The sequence below is a fragment of the Scyliorhinus canicula genome, chromosome 11, assembly GCF_902713615.1.
Source record: "Scyliorhinus canicula chromosome 11, sScyCan1.1, whole genome shotgun sequence".
Classification (NCBI taxonomy): domain Eukaryota; kingdom Metazoa; phylum Chordata; class Chondrichthyes; order Carcharhiniformes; family Scyliorhinidae; genus Scyliorhinus; species Scyliorhinus canicula.
In genome coordinates, this window is record NC_052156.1 from 154,230,481 (window position 1) to 154,252,617 (window position 22,137).

A 22,137-nucleotide genomic window follows, 5' to 3' on the forward strand; every position below is an offset into this window, starting at 1 on the left:
TGCCACAAACCCAATATAGCAACTATGTCCTTTAGGATTCAGCCAGATTGGTCAGTGGAGGTGCAAATGAGCCACTTATGATGATGGACATTGAAGGCCCCACCCACAGTGCATCCTGTGCCCTTTTGTTTTGCATTAGGTGTCCAAACAAAGAAGAAAATTAATTCATCAGCTGAGCAGGAACATAGAACATACAGTGCAGAAAGAGACCATTTGGCCCATCGAGTCTGCACCAACCCACTTAAGCCCTCACTTCCACACTATCCCCCTAACCCAATAACCCCATCTAACCTTTTTTGGTCACTAAGGGTAATTTAGCATGGCCAATCCACTAACCTGCACGTCTTTGGACTGTGGGGGAAACCGGAGCACCCATAGGAAACCCACGCAGACACGGGGAGAAGTGCAGACTCTGCACAGACTGTGACCCAGCAGGGAATCAAACCTGGGACCCTGGCGCTGTGAGGCCACTGTGCTAACCACTATACTACCGTGTTGCTCTGCTGATTGCCCCACAGCAGGTGGAGTAATCAGCAGGAAGATTCCTGTGCCATCTTTGACCTGATGCCATGAGACTTCACGGAGTCTGTCGTAAATGTTGAGATTCCGGTGCAACTCCCTCCCCACTATGTACCATTGAGCCACCACCTCTGGTATGTCTGTCTCTGATCCCAGTAAATTGTAGGGGAAAATGGAAGCCATTCCCCCTCGGTTTCCTTAACATAATTTTGTACTTTTTGTAAACTGGAGATAGGAACACACTGTAGATGAAAAGCATCTTTCTCCTCTACACTTCATCCTGCAATTTGAATAAGACGAAGAAGAAAGCAGTGATGAATGTCAAGTCTCCAGGCACATGAACTATAAATTATAGAATGCTTGAGACACCTGATTTAAGATGAAAAAGATTAGTTGCAACATTTTGTTATGTGAAGGTTTGATCAAAGCCATCTGACAGCAGGCTTGAGTTTTGAAAGGAGCTTAAGAAAGTTTGGCAAAAATTATGTGCTTCATTGAAATCATAAGCCTTTCCTGGCCTATCAAAATTACTGAAAAAGAATATTTTGTAAATTAAATTAATGACAATGCTAATAATACTCATCACACAAACAACTTTATTTAACTGAGCGGGAAAAATTCAAAATCAAGTGCTTCATGTTGTTTGCTGGAAGTCTTTATCAAATATTTATACTTTTTGTCCAAACTCAAGAGCTCAGCACCATTCAAACAGATATTTTGGGCAACTAAGTATCCCAAAAAAATGAGGTATTTTTGTGTGTCATCAGAATATCAGGGAATTTTACTCATTATTATAATTTTCTTGAAGAGTCAATCATTCCAGAAAAGTGAGCATCAAATCTCAGCTGCAACTCCAGTGTAGTACTGAGAGAGCACTGCACTCTTGAATGTCTTCTGTTGGACAAGATCTCAAACCAGGTTTATTGAGCATGTGGCCAGAGAGCCGAATATGGCCCTTTATGTGGCCCCGGAGCCAGTTATCAAAATGTCAGTCAAACAGGTAGGTTTGAATGGAAGAATCTGCATAGAGCTGCTCTTCCAAATACAGGCCATTCCATTCCCATGCTTCTTGCTCAAATGCACACCAATAAGCCTTTCAGCAGCAAATGTGGGACAGAAACAGTGCAATTGAAGACAGCAACGAGGAGCTTGGGGCTTCGAGAGTCGATGACTGTGGAACAAAGGAGTCGGGTCGGACCCAGTGCCCAGAGGCCTGGGGGGCTGAGGAGCAGGGCCCGGAATCCAAAGGTGGGACCAGAGAGCACCAAGGAGTGAGGCTGGGGAGCAGAGGGCTGGGCAGTCAAGAGCCAGGCTGGGCAGTCAAGAGCCGGGCCGGGAAGCCAATGATCAAGGAGCAAATGAATGTGGTTGGGAGCCTAAGGCCTGGAGCAAGTCCCAGGGAGCAGATGAGCTGAGACATGGGCCAAGGGAGCAGGGTGTCAGGAGGTGACTGGGGATCAGGAGCGGGGTCTAGGCCCGCCTAAGCAGAATACTCAACAGGGCTCACTGGTGTCTGAATGAAAAGACAAGAGACTGCATGAGAGGCAGAAAAGAGAGAGAGAGAGAGCGGGAAAGGAGCGAGAGAGAGAGCGAGAAAGCAGGAGAGACAGAGAGAGCAGGAGAGGGAGGGAGAGAGCAGGAGAGGGAGGGAGAGAGCAGGAGAGGGAGGGAGAGAGTAGGAGAGGGAGGGAGAGAGGAGGGGAGGGAGAGAGTAGGAGAGGGAGAGAGGGAGCAGGAGAGGGAGGGAGGGAGGAGAGGGAGGGAGCAGGAGAGGGAGGGAGGGAGCAGAAGAGGGAAGGAGGGAGCAGAAGAGGGAGGGAGGGAGCAGGAGAGGGAGGGAGGGAGTAGGAGAGGGAGGGGGAAAGCGGGAGAGAGCGAGAGAGAGCGGGAGCGAGAGAAAACGGGAGAGAGCGAGAGACAACGGCAGAGAGCGAGAGAGAGCGGGAGAGAGCAGGAGAGAGCGGGAGAGAGCAGGAGAGAGCGGGAGAGAGCAGGAGAGAGCGGGAGAGAGCAGGAGAGGGAGGGAGAGAGCAGGAGAGGGAGGGAGCGAGCAGGAGAGGGAGGGAGCGAGGGAGAGAGCAGGAGAGGGAGGGAGAGAGCAGGAGAGGGAGGGAGAGAGCAGGAGAGGGAGGGAGGGAGAGAGCAGGAGAGGGAGGGAGGGAGAGAGCAGGAGAGGGAGGGAGGGAGAGAGCAGGAGAGGGAGGGAGGGAGAGAGCAGGAGAGGAGGGAGGGTGCAGGAGAGGGAGGGAGGGTGCAGGAGAGGGAGGGAGGGTGCAGGAGGGGAGGGGGGAGCAGGAGAGGGAGGGAGGGAGCAGGAGGGGAGGGAGGGAGCAGGAGGAGGGAGGGAGGGAGCAGGAGAGGGAGGGAGGGAGCAGGAAGGGGAGGGAGGGAGCAGGAGAGGGAGGGAGGGAGCAGGAGAGGGAGGGAGGGAGCAGGAGAGGGAGGGAGGGAGCAGGAGAGGGAGGTGATGGGAGCAGGAGAGGGCGGGAGGGAGAGAGGCGGGAGGGAGAGCAGGAGAGGGAGGGAGGGAGGGAGCAGGAGAGGGAGGGAGGGAGCAGGGAGGGAGGGAGGGAGCAGGAGCGGGAGGGAGGGAGCAGGAGAGGGAGGAGGTGAGCGGGAGAGGGAGGGAGCGAGCAGGAGAGGGAGGGAGCAGGAGAGGGAGGGAGGGAGCAGAAGAGGGAAGGAGGAGCAGAAGAGGGAGGGAGGGAGCAGGAGAGGCGGGAGGGAGTAGGAGAGGGAGGGGGAAAGCGGGGAGAGAGCGAGAGAGAGCGCTGGGAGCGAGAGAAAACGGGAGAGAGCGAGAGACACGGCAGAGAGCGGAGAGAGAGCGGGAGCGAAGCAGGGAGAGATGCGGGGAGAGAGCAGGAGAGAGCAGGCAGGAGAGGGAGGAGAGAGCAGGAGAGGGAGGGAGCGAGCAGGAGAGGGAGAGAGCAGGAGGAGGAGAGAGCAGGAGAGGGAGGGAGAGAGCAGGAGAGGGAGGGGGAGAGGAGAGGGAGGGAGGGAGCAGGAGAGGGAGGGAGGGAGCAGGAGAGGGAGGGAGAGAGCAGGAGAGGGAGGGAGCGAGCAGGAGAGGGAGGGAGCGAGGGAGAGAGCAGGAGAGGGAGGGAGAGAGCAGGAGAGGGAGGGAGAGAGCAGGAGAGGGAGGGAGAGAGCAGGAGAGGGAGGGAGAGAGCAGGAGAAGGAGGGAGGGAGCAGGAGAGGGAGGGAGGGGTGCAGGAGGGGAGGGAGGGAGCAGGAGAGGGAGGGAGGGAGCAGGAGAGGGAGGGAGGGAGCAGGAGAGGGAGGGAGGGAGCAGGAGAGGGAGGGAGGGAGCAGGAGAGGGAGGGAGGGGAGCAGGAGAGGGAGGGAGGGAGCAGGAGAGGGAGGGAGGGAGCAGGAGAGGGAGGGAGAGAGCGGGAGAGGGAGGGAGAGAGCAGCAGAGGGAGGAGGGCGCAGGAGAGGGAGGGAGGGAGCAGGAGGGGGGGGCGGGGAGCAGGAGAGGGAGGGAGGGAGCAGGAGAGGGAGGGAGGGAGCAGGAGAGGGGGGGGAGCGGGAGAGAGGAGAGAGAGAGGGGGCGATGGAACGGGGGAGGAGAGGGAGCAAGGGAGAGGGGAGGGAGGAGAGCGAGAGCAGCGGGAGAGAGGAGAGCGAGGAGAGGAGGAGGAGGAGAGGAGGAGGGAGGGGGGAGAGAGAGGGGAGGGGAGGAGAGAGCGGGGGGGGGGAGAGAGAGGGAGGGGGGAGAGAGAGCGGGAGAGGGGAGAGAGCGGGAGGGGGAGAGAGCGGGAGGGGAGAGAGAGCGGGAGGGGGAGAGAGAGCGGGGAGGGGAGGAGAGGAGAGCGGGAGGGGGAGAGAGAGCGGGAGGGGGAGAGAGAGCGGGAGGGGGGAGAGAGAGAGAGAGAGCGGGAGGGGGAGAGAGAGCGGGAGGGGGGGAGAGAGAGCGGGAGGGGGAGAGAGAGGGGAGGGGGAGAGAGCGGGAGGGGGAGAGAGAGCGGGAGGGGGAGAGAGAGCGGGAGGGGGAGGGAGAGGGGAGCGGGAGGAGGGGGAGAGAGAGCGGGAGGGGGGAGAGAGAGCGGAGGAGGGGGAGAGAGAGCGGGAGGGGGAGAGAGGGGGAGGGGGGAGAGAGAGCGGGAGGGGGAGCAGGAGAGAGCGGGAGGGGGAGAGAGAGCGGGAGGGGGAGAGAGAGCGGGGAGGGGGAGAGAGAGCGGGAGGGGGAGAGAGAGCGGGAGGGGGAAGAGAGAGCGGGAGGGGGAGAGAGAGCGGGAGGGGAGAGAGAGAGCGGGAGGGGGAGAGAGAGCGGGAGGGGGGAGAGAGAGAGAGAGCGGGGAGAGGGAGAGAGAGGGGAGGGAGGGGGAGAGAGAGCGGGAGGGGGAGAGAGAGGGGGAGGGGGAGAGAGAGCGGGAGGGGGAGAGAGAGCGGGAGGGGAGGAGGGAGAGCGAGCGGGAGGGGAGAGAGAGCGGGAGGGGGAGAGAGAGCGGGACGGGGGAGAGAGAGCGGGGAGGGGGGAGGGGGGAGAGAGAGCGGGAGGGGGAGAGAGAGGACGAGAGCGGGAGGGGGAGAGAGAGCGGGAGGGGGAGAGGAGAGCGGGAGGGGGAGAGAGAGCGGGAGGGGGAGAGAGAGAGCGGGAGGGGGAGAGAGAGAGGGAGGGGAGAGAGAGCGGGAGGGGGAGAGAGAGCGGGAGGGGGAGGAGAGAGCGGGAGGGGGAGAGAGAGCGGGGAGGGGGAGAGAGAGCGGGAGGGGGAGAGAGAGCGGGAGGGGGAGAGAGAGCGGGAGGGGGAGAGAGAGCGGGAGGGGGAGAGAGAGCGGGAGGGGGAGAGAGAGAGCGGGAGGGGGAGAGAGAGCGGGAGGGGGAGAGAGAGCGGGAGGGGGAGAGAGAGCGGGAGGGGGAGAGAGAGCGGGAGGGGGAGAGAGAGAGCGGGAGGGGGAGAGAGAGCGGGAGGGGGAGAGAGAGGCGGGAGGGGGGAGAGAGAGCGGGAGGGGGAGAGAGAGCGGGAGGGGGAGAGAGAGCGGGAAAAAGAGCGGGAGGGAAAGAGTGGGAGGGAGAGAGCGGGAGGGAGAGTTGTGGGAAATTGTCTCAGGTGATGGTGAAATTAATCTCAGAGTGAACATACAAATTAGGAGAAAGGAGGCCATTCTGCTTTGCCATTTGATAAGACCATGGCTGATCTGATTGTGGCCTCTACTTAGACGTTAGCACTATTGCTCCAGGGTCCCAGTTTCGATTCCCAGCTTGGGTCACTGCCTGTGTGGAGTTTGCACTTTCTCCCAGTGTCTGCGTGGGTTTCCTTCGGGTGCTCTGGATTCTTCCCGAATGACGTGCTATTAGGTAATTTGGACTTTCTGAATTCTCCCTCAGTTTACCCGAACAATCACCGGAATGTGGCGACGAGGGGATTTTCGCAGGAACTTCATTGCAGTGTTAATGTCGCCGACTTGTGACAATAAAGATTATTATAATAAAAGGACAGTAACAGTGTTTATACTAAATTGGCTGAAACAGAGAGTAACAGTCAAGGGATATTTTGGGGGCTAGAGGAAGGTTAGTAGTGGAGTTCCCTGGGAGTTAGTTTGGGACCGTTGTTTTTACTGATATTGTATTAGTGATCAGTGATCTACTTGGTATGCAGGGGGCAAGTTCAAAGTTTCTGGACGATGCACAACTTGGAAGCATTGTAAACTGTGGGGAAAACACTGCAGAACTGCAGTAGGACACAGGGAAGTTCGGGAGTGGGCAGGTAGATGGCAGTTGAAGTTCAATGTGTAAATGCAGACTTTGGGAGGAAGATGATGGACAGCCAATATAAAATAAGGGATACAATTCTTAAGGGGATGCAGGATCAGAGGCAAGTGGATTCACTGATCATTTTAGTTGGCCAGGCAGGTGGAGAGCAGTTAATAAAGCAATCAGTATCCCAGGCGTTATTAATAGGGGCATGGACTACAAAACCAAGGAGGTTATGTTGAACTTACACGAGACACTAGTTACATGTCAGTTGGAATATTGTGTACAGTTCTTGGCCACACTATAGGAAGGATGTAAATGGTGTTGGAGAGAATGCAGAAGAGGTTTACAAGAATGGTTCCAGGGACGAGAAACTTCAGTTGTGAGGACAGATTGGAGAATTGTGGACCATTCTCCTTGGAGGGAAGAAGGCCAAGAGGAGATTTGAAAGAGATGTCCAAAATCATGAGGAGGCTGGACAGAGTGGAGGGGGAGAAAACTGTTCCTGCTTTTAAAAGGATCAAGAATGTGAGGGTACAGTTTTAAAGTGATTTGCGAAAGAAAAAACTTGTTCACACGAGGAGTGGTTCAAGTCTGGAATTTACAGCCTGGAAATGTGGAGCAGACAGGTTGAACCGAGGCAATCAAAAGAGCATCAGATAATTATTTGAGTACAAACAATGCACAAGGTTTCACGGAAACGGCCGGAGAATGGCACTAAGACATGATGTTCATTGCGGTGCAGACCACAGAACTTCTGTGATTCAGTGCTTTGAGGTGTCCGCTGCAGGTTGTCCAAATCTATGAAGCATATAGGAGTGCAGGGATCATTGCTGCCCAATAAATCAAAAGTATTCTTGGCCATAAAGCCCTTTGGGATGTTCAATGATAATGAAAGGAGCTATATAAATGCAACATTTTTTTCTTTCACTGCAATTACAACATAAATACGACAACAATGGGATATATTATTCATAAACCAAATGGAGTGCCAATTTCAATGCACAAAATCCAAATCTGTCTGCAGCAAGGTGGCGCAGTGTTTAGCACTGCTGCCTCATGGCACCAAGGATCCAGGTTTGATCCCGGCCCCGGGTCACTGTCCGTGTGGAGTTTGCATATTCTCCCAGTGTCTGCCCGAGTCTTACCTCCACAACCCAAAAGATGTGCAGGGTAGGTGGATTGACCACGCTAAATTGCCCATTAATTGGAAAAATGGAACTGGGTACTCTAAATTTATGAAAAAAGGAAAAGTATGAAATGCAAATCTGATCAGCCAGAAGGGAATCAAATCAGAATTAGCTGTTGCCTCTCACAGAACAAAAGTCAAATTTGGGGGCAATTATCCTGAACTGCTGATGCCAATATCAAATATTTACACCGACATAAAAGAGCGTGTCCCAAAACACTTTATAATGGGAAGATGTTAATATGCAAGAAAAACGTCACGGTGGGCAAGCGAAAATTTAAAGGCAGTGTTGAAAAGGGATGTTTCTAGCAGCTTTTCTAAACAAGAAAAGAGGCAGAAAGTAAAATTTGTTTTTCAAGTGTTAACCTGGAGTGAGAACAGAGGAGGGATAAAGGTTGGGACTCAAGGGCTTCGAATTATACATGTTTGAGCACAGCAATCTAACATTCAGGAATCCGCAGATCACCATTTGGAGACCATAAAGAACATTTGGTGTTTCTTTTGTATGTTATCAAAAACATTTGAGTCCTTTACAAATGAAAAAAAAAAATCATTTTACTGGAGTTCATTTTTCTATCGGCTGGAAGGTGGCTTTCAAATTGACAGTTCACTTTATCTGAAACTGTGACTGGGCGCCAATCATTAAGGGTGCTTTTATGTCAGGAACATGTAGGATTATTCTCCTGCTTCAATTTGCTCAGTATGTAACAGGCAATCTATTTAACTACGTGGGAGCATGTGCTTAGATTTTCCCATCCATAAATCATTGGTGATTTATTTCATTGTTGAGCTAAAAGAAGTTTTTATCTGCTTGTGATTAGAAGCCACCATATTAAATAGTTAGGTGTTGTGTCAACACAGGAAATGAGTGGTTAAAATAATAACTTTTATTTATTTTAAAAACAGCCTCTAACATTCTGCAAACTAACTTTTTAAGGTCAAGCTAGTCATAACTTCCGAAGCGAAAAAATGATGGATTATTGATGAGATACTGGAAAGCGAAATAACAATGACATTTAGTGCAAGGGAAACCAATTAAAGTGCATGTTTATTGAGATTCTGCACAGTCCTTTGCAAGGATTGGAAAATTCCCCAAGGTGCTTGCTAATTTTTAAAAAGTGTTTCGAATGTCAACTTCTTAAAGCAGTTATACTTCCTTTTCATTTGAAAACAACTACCATCATTATACTACACATCTAGTTTGAAGACCTATTTTTCATTTTATTTTTTTGGCAAGTCAGACAAGGGGGTGGCAACAGAGAGGCCTGGGGGTACATGTGAACTAATTGTTGAAGGTGGCTGGGCAAATTGAGAAAGTAGTGAAAATGGAATATGTGATCCCGAGCTTGAAAAGAATGAGGCATTGAATACAAAAGCAAGGAAGTTATGGTGTACCTTTATAAAAACATTGGTTACAGGGAGCACAGTGGTTAGCACTGCTGCTACACGCACTGAGGACCGGGTTCGATCCTGGCCCTGGGGAGTTTGCACATTCGTTTGCACGTGTCTGTGTGGGTCTCACCCCCACTATCCAAATATGTGCAGGGTCGGTGGGATTGGCCAGTCTAAATTACCCCTTAATTGGAAAAAAACATTGGGCACTTTGAAAACACTGGTTAGGCCCGGAGGTCCCATTCTGGGCACCACACTTCAGAAAGGATGTGATAGCTTCAGAAGGGGTGCAGAAAAGATTACTGATAATAGTTCCAGAGATTACTTCAGGTTTGAAGAGGTTAAAGAAGCTGTGGCTGTCCTCCTTTGGGAAGGTTGAAAGGAGATTCAAAATTAGGAGGAGGCTAGACAAAGTAGGGAGAAATTATTTCCAATTGCAGAAGGATGGAGAACCAAAGGACAGAGATTTAAAGAGATTTATGGTCGGCGCAGTAGCACAATGGGTGGCACGGTAGCACAGTGGTTAGCACTGTTATTTCACAGCACCAAGGACCCGGGTTCGATTCCCGGTTTGGGTCACTGTCTGTGCGGAGTCTGCACATTCTCCCTGTGTCTGCGTGGGTTTCCTCCAGGTGCTCCGGTTTCCTCTCAAGTTCTGAAAGGCATGCTTGTAAGGTGAATTGGACATTCTGAATTCTCCCTCTGTGTACCCGAACAGGTGCCGTGGCAACTAGGGAATTTTCACAGTAATGTCATTGTGAATTACATTACATTAACATGTTAATGTAAGCCTACTTGTGACACTAATAAAGATTACTATTATAATAAAGAACGATCTCCCCATGTTTGGGTAGGTTTCACCCCCACAACCCAAAGATGTGCAGGCTAGGTGGATTGGCCATGCTAAATTGCCCCTTAAATGGAAAAAATGAATCGGGTACTCTTAAATTTATATTTAAAAAATAATAAAGAACGAGAGGCGATAGAGGAAAGCATCTTTATGTAGCAAGTAGGATTTGGAATTCACTGCCTGAATTTGTGATGGAGACAACCAGAAGAGAATTCTTCAAGCAACTGAACATAAGGTTACAGGTAAAGGGCAGGTAACTGTAGCTAGCTGAAATGTTTTTGTCGAGAGCTGATGTGGAATCAAGGGGCAAATGACTTCCTTCTGTGCAGAACCCATTCTCTGTTTCGATTCTAAAATCTGTTTCTCAAAAGCACAACCAAATTTTATCCTCAACACCATTGAAGCATGTACTGAAAGTCTTCAATCACTAACCCAAGGCTTGAAGCAGCTGCACCAAGCTTTTTTTAAAAAATCAATAGCAACACTGTAGGTGTACCTACACCACATGGACTACAGCAGTTCAAGAAGGCAGTCAGCACCACCTTATAGTCAAGGGCAATTCAAGATGGGCAGTGAATACTGGCCGAACCAGCAAAGCCTAAATCCACTCTATAAATTTTTAAAAGCATTGACCAGTTAAAGTTAAGAAAAATGAATTGCACAGGAGAAATTTCGATCCCCGGATGGTGTGAAAAACAGGCTTCACTGTTGAATATTCAAATTTCTATTGGGCGACTGTGAGGCTGGAGCAGACTGTTTCCAATCAATTTTCTTGCTTTATTTGAATGCAAGATTAAATTTACTGCCGCGTATGTATGCTGTCACTGTGGTCACTTATTTCCACCTTCATAACATTACAATACTCTGAACCTGCTTCAACTTATCCATGAACTTAAGCTTATGAAAATGTCTGTGGACAGAATGCTAACTCACACCAAGTCCCATAAACCCATCACTCCTCTGCTCACTCACATTAACTCCCAATTCAGCAACATCTGATTTTAAAATCATCATCCTGACTTTTTGAATCTCTGCATGGCCTCACGCCGCCAAACAGTAGTAACATCCTCTACTCGATAACAGATCAAGCTATGTGTTCCTTCAATTCTGTCTTCTCAAATATCCATTGGTGGACGTACGTTAGAATATTGCACTCAACAGTCCACTTTGATTAACACTCAGTAACTAGTTACAAATCAGGGTGGTGAAATTCCAGCACTTTGTCAATATGTAGAGCGAAAGAAAGTCAAAATCAAAATAGAAGCTGAAATGAGTACTCAAAATAGGATTTTAAAAGTACCCTTAGGTACAGGATCATATTCATGAAAGAACAATTTTTTCACAAAGTAACTTTTACACCTTGGTACCAGCTGTGTCCAGTGATAACTAACTAATCTCAGTAAAAAGTCTTACAACACCAGTTTAAAGTCCAACAGGTTTGTTTCGAATCACTAGCTTTCGGAGCACTGCTCTTGCATCAGATGAAGAAGGAGCTGCGATCCGAAAGCTCGTGATTCGAAACAAACCTGTAAGACTTTTTACTATGCTCACCCCAGTCCAACGCTGGCATCTCCACATCATAACTAATCTAATGCACAGATATTGGCCAAGTAACAAGTTTAAAAATAATATTCTTATATTATCACAGAACATTACTAAGTTGAAAGAGTGTTAATTGCCTCGCAGCTGTCTGGCATCACTAACAGAATTGTACAGATGAGGCAGGTCAGAATGATAAGAATTTGCCAGGGTGGGGCAAGGAGCCGTGAAGCTCCATTTCTTAGCACAAAATGCACGTTTGAAAAATAAATCAAGGACATCTTTGGGGGAAAACTGATCAGTAAAGGCAGTGAAATGTCAGCTTGCAAGTCTTAACACAGATCTTTTCAACTGAAATGTGATAAAACTGGGTGAAGCAAAGTCAACTCAGCCTTCCACCAACAGGAGGAACAATACTTCGGCATTCTTTTATTCATACATAATCCAACTTTGGCTTCTCAAATGGTCTTTTTTCTTAGTCCATTATAACCTGTACTTGCAAATCTAATCATTTTTAAATACTCCTCAATTTCCTTCATGGTGACCTCAAGATTTCTCCTTCCTGACGCAAACTTGAAATGTTTGACCAATGTTAAAGGAGATTTGCGTGGCACACATCACTGCAGCGCAGGGCCACGGCTAATGGGGATTGGGGAGGGGGAGGTACATCAATTAGAGCACTTTGAAATAATTGATCGGCTCATTCAGCTGGTAATACACATCATCAGGCTCTGATTAGCGGATTCCCCTAGAGAGAGCGAGAAAACAGCGCAGTGGGGTGACACTCTACCTCCAGACCAGAATTAAGGAGGGCAGCGAGCAACTAACCAACCAACAAAAGGAGGAAGAGGCCTAGGCAGGCCAGATAAAGTCAGAAACCAGCAGCAGCCAGGCAACCAGCCAAGAGCACACGTGGCCGTTAATGCTGGGCTATCTGAGCCAGAGATGAGCAGTCAGATGGAATGAGGTGCAGGCAAGCGCCGGCGTCATGGCTTTGGTGAGTAGCGACCAACAGGGCCACATAACCAGAGCCAGAGCTGAGAGTCAGACGGCTTGGCAGCAACCAGACCAGCAACAGCAGAGGCCAGGCCAGATAGCCAGCAGCAGCAGCCAGCCGGGAGCACAAGCAGTCATCAAGGTGCAAACTCCGGCCACCTAAGTGAGCAGTATGCAAAGGCTAGGCAGGCGCCAGCGTTGTGGTTTTCCAGGAGCAACGGGGCAATTTGACAAGAGGCCAGGGCAGCAGCCGGACCAGTGAGGGCGAGAGCAGAGACCAGGCCTGATGGAAAGTAGCAGCAGCCATTGAGCCACCACTATCAAACATGCAAACTTAGGTAGTCAAGGAGAGCAGCTACAAGGGCGACTCGACCCCCAGGCCAGGGTTGAGGAGGGCAAAGAAGCCTGGTCTCGATCCTGAACACTGACACTAAAGTTCTGGCAAAGGCCCTGGCGAGGCAACGGCAGAGTTATATGCCAGAGGTAGTTGCAGAAGATCAGACCGGGTTTGTCAGGGTAGACAGCTAACAGTGAACATCAGATGCCTGCTGAACGTAATTACAACGCCACCACGGGAGAAGACACCGGAAGTGTTCATCCCACGAGATGCAGATAAGACCTTCAAATGAAGGTGCCTCATGATGGTACAGAAAAGGTTTGGGTTTGGGCCAGAGTTCATCTCGTGGGTGAAACTACTGTACAGCCCTCCCATGACGATCGTACGGACAAATGCCACCAGCTCTTAATACTTCCGGCTGCACAGAGGCACGAGGCAGGGATGCCAATTGCTGCCGCTGCTGTTCACCATGACAATCCAGTTACTAGCTATTGCTCTCAGATCAGCAAAGGGGCGGAGAAGCATCCAAAGGGGAAAGAGAGAGCACAGGGTCTCACTCTGTGCAGGTTACCTACTCCTCTATGTCATAAACCCCCCCAGCCGCCAACATGGGATGAATAACGGAACTCCTAACAGAGTTCAGAGACTTCTCAGATTACAAACTTAACCTGGGCAAGAGCGAAATCTTGCCCGTGATTCCCCAACGGGGAGAATCAGAGCTGCCGAAGCTACTGTACAACTGGCCCAAACCAAATTCCCATGACTGGACACGGAACCACAAGTGGAACCTGTCAAGCCTGATGGAGGAGGTGAAAAGAGACCTGCAAAGGTGGGACTCACTCCTGCTCTCCCAGGCAGGGAGAGTACAGACGATCAAGATGAACGTGGCGCTAAGATTCCTCCTGCTATTCAAATCCTTTGGTTCTTTATTCCCCAAGGCCTTCTTCACCACGGTAGATAAAATTAATCATGGGGTTTGTGTGAGTGGGAAAAACCCCAGGTTCTATAAAAGCGTCTTGCAAAGGAGGAATATGGGGGAGCCTGGCTCTGCTGAACCTCCTATTCTACCACTGGATGGCCAACGCAGAAAGGGTTCAAGGGTGGATCAAAGAGCCAGAGGCAGAAGGGGCGCGAATGGAGGAGACCTCCTGTATGGGGACATTCCTCCGAGCACTGGCCACGGCCTCACTCTGCCAGCTAAGTACTCAAGAAAACCGATGGTGGTGGCCATGCTAAGTACCTGGAACCAGCTCAGGCACAATTTTAATTTTGGTGCATTGTCCTCTTGTGGCCCCCATCTGAAAAAAACATAAATTCACCCCGGTAACAATATACTCCTCCTTTAACATGTGGAGACAGGAAAAAGGGGTACCGACAGTCGGGGACCTGATGGTAGAGTAGCGGCCCTGTGGAATTCACAGAAAAGCTCAAACTCCTGAAAGGGAACGAGCTTCAATACCTGCAACTCAGCAACCTTGTCCACAAGGAGACAGCAACATCCCCCCAGTGATCCATACAGACCCTACTGGACAGACTGCTAGCATCAGGTGAGTTAGGGGACAGTAACTGTGGCGACATATACAGGCGACTACTGGAGGTGAGGACCCAAGCACTGCATAGGGTGATCTCCACCTCCTCATGCACAGGGCTGAGTCTAACGCAGCTAAAGGTTGTGCACAGGGCACACTTGACCAAACACACACGAGCACGTTCTCCTTGGAAGTGGAAGACAAATGTCAACAGTGCCACGGCGGCCCGGCCAACCGCACCCTAACATTCTGGGCCTGCCCCAAACTTGTTGGGTACTGGACCACCTTTTTGAAGCCATGTCCAGGGTTCTTGGATTAAGGGTGAAGCCATGCCAATGACTAGAGCTCTTTATGGGGAAAGACGCAGCCTCAACCATTTGTCTCTGTGATTGTCTGCCGGAGATTCCTGCTCGGCTGGAGATCCAGAGTCCCACCCAAGGCCATGGACTAGGCGGAATTCCTCAAATTGGAGAAAATAATGAGGATTGGAAGAAGGCTTCCACAATACATGGAAGCAATTCAACAGCGCCTCCGAGCACCTGTTTGCGACTAGCAACTGGGGAGGATGGTGGTGGTGGTGGGGTGCTCTGCGGTCTCAAACACACCGCTGGTATGTTTTAATACCATGGGGAAACGTGTATCTAGTCAATAATATGGTTATTGTCGCGAACCATTTGGAGTTTACTGTTGATATGCTTCACGTTTCTGTATATGTTCCATGCGTGTTCTTCCCTTTTCTTCTTTGAGATACAAATACAAATGAAAATCAATCAATAAAAATACTTCTGAAAAAGCACAGAAAAATGTTGGCGAGACAAGAGGGTGAAGTTAGGCAAAAAGACAGGGGAACACTACTTTAAAAGGTTTGAAGGATCGAGCAGTGTCCAAACAGCACAATCATCCTCGACAACAACATTCACCAAAAGTTTTGGTGACTTGTCTCATAACTTCGACCTGCCAATTTTCAGAGACAACGCATCGCCTGAAAAAACTTGGAACAAGAAGATGCGAACTCTGAAATGGAAATGAAACTACTAAATACTGCTCAGGCTCATTGTCCTGCTGCTGAAGTGAGGGATGGCACCTACTCTGAAGACATTGCCTTATGGCCAAAACCTGTATTTAAAATATTTTATTATAAATAGAACATAGGTAATATGGAAAATTTGAGAAAAGAGTGGAAGACCAAAAGCAGTTTTTACAAGTTCCAATTTCCGAGGGTGAAGAAAAATGGCATGACGAAAGGAGAAATTGGTCGGGTTTTTTTCCGGAAACCTCGAAGGCAGACAATGTTAAGTTTGCAAATGATTCCCCGACCAGTGAAAGAATACAATCATTTGTCGAGAGGTACTCTAACGAGCAGAAATATTGGAAGATATGTTGCTGATCATGAAACTTCCAAAAGTCATTATTATGGCTATATGCGTTTTTGTTCAAAAATTTAAATTATCTGCAAGAATTGATTCTGCGTTATTGGCACAGGTTTAAAAGGAGTGTTCTTACTAGAGGAAAGTGCTGAGACGTGCTGTTGTCACAGTCAAACTGCTGTCTTCCTTCGGACTACCACCAAGAAGACATGATGAGTCATCAGCGTCAAGTCGAAGAGGCAACTTTTTAGCCTGCCTTTGATATCTCTGTGCATTTGACGAGCTTCTCAAAGAGCATTTGAAAAGTTGTCAATATTGTGGCTCAAAAAAGACCAACTTTTTCATGCACAGAACCTACAATGACTTCATCACTATAATAGCAGAGGAACTCCGAAACCAAAGCACTAATGAAGTGAAACCTGTCAAATGCTAATCCATAATAGTTGATTCAACATCAGATGTGAACCATGTGGACCAATTAACATCAGTTTTAAGGTATGTGACCAGCAACAGTGACTGTAGAGCGATTTCTCCTTTATGTCCAGTGACAATCCCACACTTCGGAGTGCTTGGAAACGATTGCTTCGGAAATCATTCCAAATTTAGGGCTGGAAATCAAAAATTGTCATGGGCAGAGCTTCAATAATGCTGCAAATACGGCAGGAAAATATTCAGGTCTGTGCATTATTCATCCCATGCTTTTACAGTTTTGTAGAACCGTTTACTTCAGAGAAGTAATAATGATCGTTATTGTCACAACAAGGCTGACATTAACACTGCAATGAAGTTACTGTGAAAAGCCCCTAGTTGCCAAACTCTGGCGCCTGTTCAGGTACATAGAGGGAGAATTCAGAATGTCCACATTACCTAACAAGCACGCCATTGCATAATGATTAAACAACTTGGTTGAATGCTTCAAAATTGTTAACCTCAGTTAGATGTTTTGTCACTGAAGTTCAAAATGACTACACCTCCGTGAAATCAGAGGCACAAGCATGAACAAAGAATACAGATCCCTTGAAAAGCGAACTATACACAGCGAGTTATTTTTTGATGAAACTAGAAACAATGAAATCAGTTTAAAAAGAAAAGAAAAGATCATTGCCAGGGTGCAGGTTGGCACTGCCAGGCATCTGGACTGGCGGGTGGTGTGTGCTTTCCAGGTAGAGGGTGGGTGAAAGGAGGTTTCTGGCCCCTCCCACAAAGGGTCAGGGGGGTGAGGGGGAATGATCACATAAATGGGGGGATGGGGGAGGGGCGGGGAGGAAGAAAGATCGGGGCAGCCTTCGCCTTTGAAAGTAACATACCGAAGTTCGCCAGCAGGAAATTCCTTTAAATGCGGCCATGGCGGAGAGAATCACCCTGAGGCAAAAAAAAATGGCTCAGTGCCGTTGGATAACGGAATGTTTCTCGGCACTGCAGCCGGCAAGAAACACTCCGCTAAATGTGCTGCTTAGCGGACTTTAACTGGAGTGCGCTGAATCGCGCCCTTTATCTACAATTATGTTATTGATGATTCAGTGAACAAAAAGTGTAGAAGAAAAACTATCTAAATTGCCATTGATTTCAGCAAAAAAACCTGAAACATTTGTCCCTCTCACTCTACCAGGTGGCACAGGGTTCCTCCCAAAGTCCATAGATGTGCAGGTTAGGTGGATTGGCCATGCTAAATTGTCCATTAGTGTCCAAAAGGTTCGGTGGGGTCCTGGGTTACGGGGGGGTTTAAGTAGGGTGCTCTTTCCAAGGGCCGGTGCAGACTCGATGAGCTGACTGGCCTCCTTATGCACGGTAAATTCTATGATTCTATATTCTCCAGTCATAAATCTGTCCTCGAAAAGAGAACATAACCTGGTCTGATCTAATGATTGTTGGTCACATACAGCCAATTATTACCACTGAGTAAATGCCATCCCCCATCACTCTCAATACTGGCCTTAAGAAAGTCTCTTCTTCACAAAAGGACGTAATCCTGCCAGACGATTGCAAGTATAGCCACTGACAGGAGACTTGGATTGATTCTCAACTTCATTGGAGTATTTGTTCCTGCGCTGGACTTTTTCTGGCTCATTCCATCCTGCCTGTGCTGTGATGCAGTTTTATCATCGACTAATTTCTACAGCCCGTCGCTCATCAACCAATTCATGTTTGCTCGCCTCAAGACACACAGATCGCAATATTGACCCACTAAGACAACAGATAGGCTTGGATTTCAATTCATCAATTACAGTCTTGTTGTCATCAGTTAAAATGCAGTCAGGCAGTGAAGGACGGCAGATCATTCTTCTTGCACAGATGAAGCAGTTGGGTTTTTCTATTGCAGGTCCACAAATAACCAAACTTAACAAATTAAATTTCACAATTTGACAGGGAGGAATTTGAACTCCGATGCATCTCATTGCTCTTGAGTATGCGTGATAACCACAATTAAGGAATGGAAGTTATTTTTTATGCTTTTATTCACCTGCGCTCTCAATGAGTTGCATATCTAAACTGACATCTCTTTCTACGCATCTTTCAGCAACTTTGAGTTTATAATCTCATTCAATTTCATCTAAAATGTAATACTTAACATTCACTGCTTTTAACAACTTGTCTGTGTCAGTCTGAAATCTCACCGCTCACCACAATTTTAACAATACATGATGTACCTCTGTTACTATTGCAACCACTTTAAATTGAATGCTGCACACGGATTTTAACCTTGATTTTTGTATTAACATTTTTGATCTTCTCTTTTCACCACCTGAAGTCAAACAGCAAATAAATATATTTAACAGTCTATAGTGGGCAAACTGTTGCATCCGTGTACTACTGCACCGATAAAAAAGCAAAGGAAGCACTCGATGCATCATTCTTTCACAAGCATTTCATCAGGAATATTCACTGGTAAAAGTAATGTGCAGAATTACTAAAGGCTTAGCATAGATAATCATACAATCTCTACTGTGCAGAAGGAGGCCATTCGGCCCATCAAGTCTGCAACGCTCCTCTGAAAAAGCACCCTTTCCATTTCCAGCCCTATCCCTACCTAACCTGCATATCTATGGATACCAAGGGGCAATTTAGCATAGCTAATCCACCTAACCTGCACATCTTTGGACTGTGGGAGGAAGCCAAAGCATCTGGAGGAAACACATGTGTAAAATCCACATGGTCACCCAAGGTGGGAATTGAACCTGGATCCTTGGTGCTGTGAGGCAGCAGTGCTAACCATGGTGGCACTGAGACGCAGGCTTGCTTGTATTCACAAGGTAACACCAAGCTCCGCTCCCTGTTTTTCAGGCCTGCCATGAATCCCAACCAATTTTTATGATGTGAGTGAGGACAAGTGTGTATGGAGGGGGAGCAAAGAGAAAGCAAGAGCCCTAGAGTGAGAGGAAGTGAGAGTGAGTGAAAGAAAGAGGTACACGTTCTGGAATGTTCTGGTTCTGAGAGAGAGACCGAGTGTGAGAGCCAATCCACCTAACCTGCACATCTTTGGACTGTGGGAAACCCACGCAGACACAGGGAGAAGATGCAGACTCCACACAGCCAGTGACCCAAGCTGGGAATCGAACCTGGGACCCTGCAGCTGTGAAGCAAGAATGCTCACCACTTTGCTCCCGTGCCGCACAGAATGTGTATGTCAGAGAGCGAAGACACAAGTTTGAAGCTCTGTGGTAAGAGGTACTGCAAGGCTGCTGAGGACAGAGTTTAGAGAAGTCATGTGTTTGCTCTGCAGCTGAAGTAATAGTGAGTTTAAGGTGCAATTTTGTGTGTCTCAGGAGATGCACCATTTCGGGAAAAAGCATCCAATGAATACTCAGAAATCCGACAGAATAAAAACATTTGATGTTCAGATAGTGGTCATTTCTTTGCAGGGGTTTGCCATCTGTGAGGGTATTTTTTGGAAAAAAGGGAATGGTGCGAATTTGAATAATTTTGTTGCATCTTTCCAAGCTTTTCTTCTGTTGTAATATTTTTCTTCCTTTCATAGATTTTATAGAATTTACAGTGCAGAAGGAGGCCATTCGGCCCATCGAGTCCTTGTTTAATAATTATTTTGTTATTCATGTTAAAAGCTCATCAAAAAATTGTGAATTTAAGGAACTTTCCCCCATGATTTCTAAACAACAAAGATCAGACCTATCAACATTAACGTTTCAAGTCTGTTTGATTCTTCTTCAGAGCTCTAAGGGGTCATATGGGTTTGAAATATTAACTCTGTTTCTCTCCCCATAGATGCTGCCAGACTTGATGAGTCTTTCCAGCATTTTCTGTTTTTATTTCAGATTTCCAGCATCTTTGGTATTTTGCTTGTATTTTAGGATCTGTCAAGCCATGTTCCACTCTGGGATTTGACTGGTCCAGTGTTATCAGTTGGTATGCTAACAGTAGAAGGAAAGGCCTCCAGGGTGCATCTGAATCAGTAAGCCATTCCGCCCACCAATTAATCAATGCAGCAACATATGGCAACTGGTTTGATACATGTATCTTTTTCTTCATTCTTTCATTGAATGTGGGCACTTGCAGTTAAGAGTCAAGATGTAGGCCAGGTCAGGCAAGGATAACAGGTTTTCTTCTCTAATCGGCATTACAACAATTGACAATGGTTTCATGGTCATCATTGGAGTTGTCATCCCAATTTTCTTTTCTCGAATTCAAATTTCACCTTCTGCCACGGTGGGATTCAAACCAGAGTTCCCAGGATCTCTAGATTACTCATCCAGTGACAATACCACTATACCAGCCCCTTCCCTTTCTATAGCTATTAAGTGCAGTCCATTATTTAATCTGCAAACATATCGTCCAATATACATCAGTAAATGTATAGCACAAGCAGGGCACTCATAAAAGGATCAAAATATTTACCCCAAAGTTATAGAAGAACTTGGACATAAAATCCAGTAAATCACCAAACATAAGCTCGTACTGAAAATGTAATGTTGCACAAATCTGCTTCATTACTCTTAATAGGTTTAGAAGTGTAGATGAGATGGGGTGGGGAGGGGGTGGAGAGAAGGTCGTGATTCCAAAAAATAACAAATAAGAAGGAATAAAATGTTCAACGTGGATTTTGTATTTGCTCCTGACAATTTGTAGTGCAGGTTTCCAAAACATACTTCAAACTTACTATGAATTCAACATGCTCTCCCTTTCCAACAGTTTGGGGAACTGGAAGAGACCAGCAAATGAAAGCACAAAGCAACACTGGAATTACAGCAGACTGAACAAAGTAACCCATCATTCTCCCGAGATGCTGCAACCTAATTAGGAGAAGTACAATGGCTTTTGGTTTACCTGAAGCACACTCTGGATTCGAGCCCACACTTCTGCCATGTCGTACAGTTTGATCTCGCTCATATTTAAACCAGAAGACGATGCAACCATTTCGTGAAGATAGCCAAGAACAATTTTATGGGCAGCAGCTACAGCGTAGAATTTTTCAAATAGCAACTCCAGAAGCTCCAGTAATAACCTAGAAACAAAATCAATACAATTCAGATTGCTGAACAATAAAGTAACTGTTAACAAAAAAAATGAATGGCCAGTTTCCATTTCTGTACTTCTCAGTTTGTACTCTTCTCCCTATGAGGATCACTAATATCGTCAGAAAATCTGGACAAGGCAAAATTCCATTCATCTTGCAAATTGCAAGAGAGTATTTGCCAAAGGCATGGCAAAGCAAAAGATAACTCCGAACAAACTTTCATCTATAATTTCAATAAATGGGCTGAAACTGAACTGTTTAAATTCCATGCTCAGTCTGATTTTCTTCATGAGATGTGGGTGTCACTGGCGAGGTCAGCATTTATTACCCATCCCTAATTGCCCTCGAGAAGATAGTGGTGAGCCACTGCAATTCATATGGTGCAAGTACCCCACTGTGCTGTTAGCAAATTCCATGATTTTAACCCAGGAACAGCAAAGAAACGGCAACAACATTCCAAATCAGGTTGGGGAGTTACTTTCTGGGGAACTTGCAGATGGTGGCATTTCCAAGTATCTGCTGCTCTTGTCCTTCTAGATGGTAACGGTCACAAGTTTTGATAGTGCTGTCAAAGGTGCCTTAAGTTGCGGCAATGCATCTTGTAGATGGTACACACTCCTACCACTGTGCTTCATTGCCGGAGGGAGTGAATGTTAATGGTTGTTGGGATGTCAGTCAAGTGGGCTGCTTTGTCTGGACAGTGTTGTGCTTCTTGCGATTTGTTGGAGTTGCACTCATCCAGGCAAGCAAAGAATATTCCATCACACTCCTGACTTGTGCCTTGTAGATGGTGGACAGTGCTTTGGTTGACAACAGTAAGTGATTGGTTCCTGCTGATACTTCTGAGAGAACTGGGCAGAAGTGATCAGACTTTGAAAGGAGGAGAACCTCTCTCTGCTTTAGTGTTTTAAAGCCTGAAACATCTTTACGATATATTTGAAATGATCTTGAAACTACAGAGAAAGTGGACGCCTTGTCAGAGAAAACCATCTCAAGCCTAGAAGGAAGATGTATCAAAATAAAAGCTTGAATTCCTGAAAGACTTCAACTGGAAGCCATCCTAGTGGGACGGCACAGTAACACAGTGGTTAACACTGTTGCTTCACAGCGGCAGGGTCCCAGGTTCAACTCCCGCTTGGGTCACTGTCTGTGCGGAGTCTGCACGCTCTCCCCGTGTCTGCGTGGGTTTCCTCAGAGTACAGCGGTTCCCCCCCACAAGTACCAAAAAACGTGATATTAGGTCATTTGTAC

The 22,137-nt window shown here is 47.7% G+C and overlaps 1 protein-coding gene across 2 annotated transcripts in view; it reads right to left on the reverse strand.

Moving 5' to 3' along the window:
* The window catches only part of exoc4 (exocyst complex component 4), a 574,741-nt gene that overhangs the window by 452,237 nt on the left and 100,367 nt on the right, over positions 1 to 22,137 (reverse strand). For both annotated transcript variants that reach the window (XM_038811812.1, XM_038811811.1), the window contains exon 6: positions 20,697 to 20,874. In XM_038811812.1, coding sequence (XP_038667740.1) covers positions 20,697 to 20,874 — 178 coding nt within the window. The remainder of the gene's footprint in view (positions 1 to 20,696; positions 20,875 to 22,137) is intronic.